Source organism: Mytilus trossulus, chromosome 12, assembly GCF_036588685.1.
Source record: "Mytilus trossulus isolate FHL-02 chromosome 12, PNRI_Mtr1.1.1.hap1, whole genome shotgun sequence".
NCBI classification, from domain to species: domain Eukaryota; kingdom Metazoa; phylum Mollusca; class Bivalvia; order Mytilida; family Mytilidae; genus Mytilus; species Mytilus trossulus.
In genome coordinates, this window is record NC_086384.1 from 16,029,865 (window position 1) to 16,034,482 (window position 4,618).

At 32.8% G+C, this 4,618-nt stretch overlaps 1 protein-coding gene across 1 annotated transcript; it reads right to left on the bottom strand.

Moving 5' to 3' along the window:
- Positions 1 to 349: 349 nt before the first annotated feature.
- Positions 350 to 2,641, bottom strand: LOC134692250 (G-protein coupled receptor 157-like). Its single transcript, XM_063552701.1, has 3 exons — positions 2,197 to 2,641; positions 1,425 to 1,636; positions 350 to 765 (listed from the first exon to the last, which is right to left on the bottom strand). The coding sequence occupies exons 1-3, from the start codon at positions 2,639 to 2,641 to the stop codon at positions 397 to 399; spliced, it is 1,026 nt and encodes a 341-aa protein (XP_063408771.1). The 3' UTR covers positions 350 to 396.
- Positions 2,642 to 4,618: the final 1,977 nt, after the last annotated feature.

Sequence of the window (4,618 nt, forward strand, 5' to 3'; positions counted from 1 at the left end):
AGGGTTGAGATCTCACAAACATGTTTAACCCCGCCGCATTTTTGCGCCTGTCCCAAGTTAGGAGCCTCTGGCCTTTGTTAGTCTTGTATCATTTAAATTTAAGTTTCTTGTGTACAATTTGGAAATTAGTATGGCGTTCATTATCACTGAACAAGTATATATTTGTTTAGGGGCCAGCTGAAGGACGCCTCCGGGTCCGGGAATGTCTCGCTACATTGAAGACCTGTTGGTGACCTTCTGCTGTTGTTTTTTTTATTTGGTGGGTTGTTGTCTCTTTGACACATTCCCCATTTCCATTCTCAATTTTAAAATAGTGTTCTTTTATTGAACTTATATACATAATTTTCAAAAGGCATAACACGTCCATGTGTCAATATGTTTTATCTTTTTTGCTACTCATGAATCTGGATTTCTTAACAATGGACTATTTTCATCGTCTATATGTTGAATATCATGCGTGTTACGTAATGTAGAAGTGTTGCCACAAGTTAGATGTCGGCTCATTATATAAGAACGAACAGTTTGATCACAAACACAAAATAAAATAAAGTTCCAAAAAGCCTGCGCACTATCACCATATGACTGTAACATAAGAAATGCAATTTCTACATGTCCACTATTAAACTTTGCAATGTCAAGAAAAAATCGTATAGTACCCCATATTCTAAGACAATACAGAACCAACCAAGTGAAACAGAATAATTCATCTTCTCTGCGAAGTCCTGCACTAATTTGATTCCATAGAAATTGTTGTCTACTTCTTTTCTGAAAGTATAAATATTTGACTCTTTGTCTAACTTATGCCTACTGTCAACTATTACACTTTACTTTAGCATGGTAGACGTGTAGAGAGCGGATGTATAATAACTATTGTTAAACGTTGTTTTGATTGTCGAAGCAGATTGTCTCGAATGTTAATATGTTGGTGCGATCTTTCGGGTATTTTTGATTGTTTGGTATTTTTCAAATAATCATAAGTAGTCACTATCTGTTACCCTGTATTTCATTTAGTTAAAAAAATAACATTGACACCAACGTAATCACGTATACAGATTGCATAATAGATCAAATCTGTTAAAATGATTGAGAATATTAATGGCCCATATTTTAAACCTTCGAATAATTATAATCATATTTACTAACCAAACCAAACAGCTTTTTTCATTCATCCTAAACTTTGTCTTTCCGAATTCAGTAGTTTTATGTTTATGTTGCGTTTGTTCATATCAAAATGTTTTTTTTTGTGATATTTAAGCTTTATGGCATATTTTGGTTATCAAAGGTATATTTATTCACTAGTTGTCAAGACTGTTGTTGGGCTGTTTATTTCTTAAAATTATATAAAATCAGGATACTAGTATACATTCATGACGTTTCATGAAGATCGCCAGGTATGTTCAATAACCTGGAAGTATATGACTTACATTCAGAAATCCTTTACCCTTTAAAAGGATATAAAGTATGGCAGTGATGATATATGTAAGTATCTCCCAGCCTTTTCCCGCCAAAATCATCCATGCAATTCCGTTGTGATCTTTTGACGTGACCACTAGCCAGCACCACACTCCATTAATTCCTGTTAGTGATTCGTTTCGTCCTAAAACGCCCATTGTTAACGCTAAAGTTGTTATGATCCCTGAAACATGTATCAAAATTTGTACAAAGAAAATGAATATAACAGTTTAAAGCATAACCTTAGGAAGATAGAAAAACAAAGGAAAAAATGCCCCTAGGTCAAAATATTTTTAATTGTTATTTTACATTAAGCAGGTATAGGTAATTTATCATTTGAGATTGATTGTAAACGGTTTACTGAGGTCAAGTTATTTCGTATTCATGAACAAGTTATGTGGTCAGATATCCGGAAATTATATTGATAATTTGCGGACCTCATTTTTAATCGGCTTTAATGTATGCTAACTAGTTATCAAAGGTACCAGGCTTATAATTTAGTACGCCAGACGCGCGTTTCGTCTACATAAGACTCATCAGTGACGCTTATATCAAAATATTTATAAGGCCAAACAAGTACGAAGTTGAAGAGCATTGAGGATCCAAAATTCCAAATAGTTGTGTCAAATACGGCTGAGGTAATCTATTTCTGGGGTAAGAACACCAATGAAAATTGAACAAGTTTCTTGATCAGAAATATCTAAATTGTTAACCGTAAAATGTAAATGTTAGAAAAGTACATACCTGGTATTCCCCAAGCCACCACATGCACACATATAAACTTAACTCCAGATAAATCTACAACTCGGGAAAACCAAACGCAGATGAAAAGATAAATTGCAATGAATGAAGTCCACAGAAATGAAGCAATACTCAAAAACGTCGTTATAAAACTTTGAGCTTTACAGAAGTCATCCGATTCGGGAACACCAGTAGTGCTATTTTGCACACTTATAGAAAACCATCTTACACTTGCCATAAAGTAGCCTAATGCTGATATCATATCTGCTAATGTTAAAGCAATTAACATCAACCGAACAGTATTGCGAGTAGATGGCACAACGTAGAATGACCAAATTAATACTAAACCTCCAAATATTGACAACAAAGAACTAACAATTGTTATAACAGCTGATACGTTGAGCTCTATTGAGTTAAATTTAATTGTATCGTTTGACACTTTTTCCATTTTCGCTTCGGATAATTGTTTACAGAAACTAAAATAAATTTTATTCACACGTACATCTTATTCACAACGAATTCACTTAACTGATCACTTGAAATGCATTTTTATCTTATCAGAAAAGATATCCGACAATACGATTAGATGCAAAAAGTTACAAATAGACAAGTAGTATTATTGGTTACTATTGAAGTGTGTGTCACCATTCAAAGGTTACAAGAAATGGACTTCCCTGTTTGTTTGAATCCCCTTTTGGAAAGTTTTCTAAAATTGGCTATTGTGTCACATTCACGCCATAGAAAAATATGTATAAAATATCGTAATATATTTAAGATATTTCCAACAAATTAATTTTTGTGTTTTTGTGCTGTATATTATTCTATATTTTATTTTTAGGTTCTATGTCTTTTTCTGATTGGGTTCTAATAAATAAGATTTGAATGTTTAAAAATGATTTCAAATAAACGCATCATAGATACCAGGAATACAATTTAATATTAACGCCGGACACGCGTTTCGTCTACAAAAGACTCATCAGTGACGTTTTAGTCAAACATGTTATAAAAGGCCAAATAAAGTACGAAGTTGAAGAGCATAGAGGACCAAACAAGAGACTTTGCATCGTCAAATTCCACTTCACACAAATAATAATGTGTCCGCCAAAGACTAAGACTGAGGAATGCAAACTCCACCATAAAATGCATTGGCCGGGGTCCTTAAAGAGTTAAACAAAACAAGACGTATTGCATGATCAAGTATAATATCGTCCCTGAATTTGTTTTTACTTTAAGGCCTCCTGTAGAAATATAATTCCTGACACCTCTGCGTTATACTGCATCCTTTGCTTGCAAAAGAGGGACGAAAGATACCAAAGGGACAGTCAAACTCATAAATTTAAAACAAACTGACAACGCCATGGCTAAAAAAGAAAAAGACAATCAGAACAACAATAGTACACATGACACAACATATATAGAAAACTAAAGAATAAACAACACGAACCTCATCAAAAACTAGGGGTGATCTCAGGTGCTCCGGAAGAGTAAGCAGATCCTGCTCCACATGTGGCACAATGGTTAATGACGGTTAAATTAGAAAAGTGCATTTAACGAACACAATCTATCAAGGGTTATTTTCATTTATTAACATGATCATGCTGCAACACTTTCGAGTTAATCATCTTTACGTGTAGCTATTGGTCTATTTTAAGAATATCGAAATCAAATAAAATAACAAAAATAGAATTGCACAGATTGTAATGTCTCAAGCAAACCAATCAACACTTATTTTTAAAATGTATCTTTATACTTTTTCTATTTATTCAATCGTGCATGTGGGGTCTCTCAAAGGGTGTTGTCCATAGATCACATATTTATAATTTGAAAGCCAATATAATCACATAAGCATCAATTATATTTTAAACAAAATAATCAATATCATAAAAAATACAGTCCTAGATTATCAAGTAAATCACTGTAAAAATGTCAAATTAATTACATAATCTTTAAACCCTATTTGGAGGCTTGTATGTGTATTTTGAAGCTATCAAATGCTAACACTGGCCTTTGCGTTATCTGTTATCTCGTATAAGATACATGATTTGTTTGAAAGGCCCTTCATCATTTATAATAGTTCATGCGTTGCTATCCAAAAAATATTGTAAGGCAAGTTGTAATACAAATATTGTAAGACACGTATAAAACAAAAAATGTTAGGCACATTGTAAAACAAATATTGTAAGGCCCTTTGTTATTCAAATATTGTAAGGCAAGTTGTAAAACAAATATTGAAAGACCCGTTGTAATACATATATTGTTAGGCCCGTTATATTACAAATATTGTAAGATACCTTGTAAAACAAATATTTAAAGACCCGTTGTAATACAAATATTGTTAGGCCCGTTGTAATACAAATAGTGTAAGGCAAGTTGTAAAACAAATATTTTAAGGCACATTTTAATACAAATATTGTAAGGCACGTGG

Excerpts from the sequence above, each read along its gene's own strand:
- LOC134692250 (XM_063552701.1), bottom strand. The coding sequence starts at position 2,641 with ATGGAAAAAGTGTCAAACGATACAATTAAATTTAACTCAATAGAGCTC. Across the intron at positions 1,637-2,196 it reads GGTGGCTTGGGGAATACCAG|GGATCATAACAACTTTAGCG; the intron begins GTATGTACTTTT and ends TACATGTTTCAG. Across the intron at positions 766-1,424 it reads AGGGTAAAGGATTTCTGAAT|AAAAGAAGTAGACAACAATT; the intron begins GTAAGTCATATA and ends TTATACTTTCAG.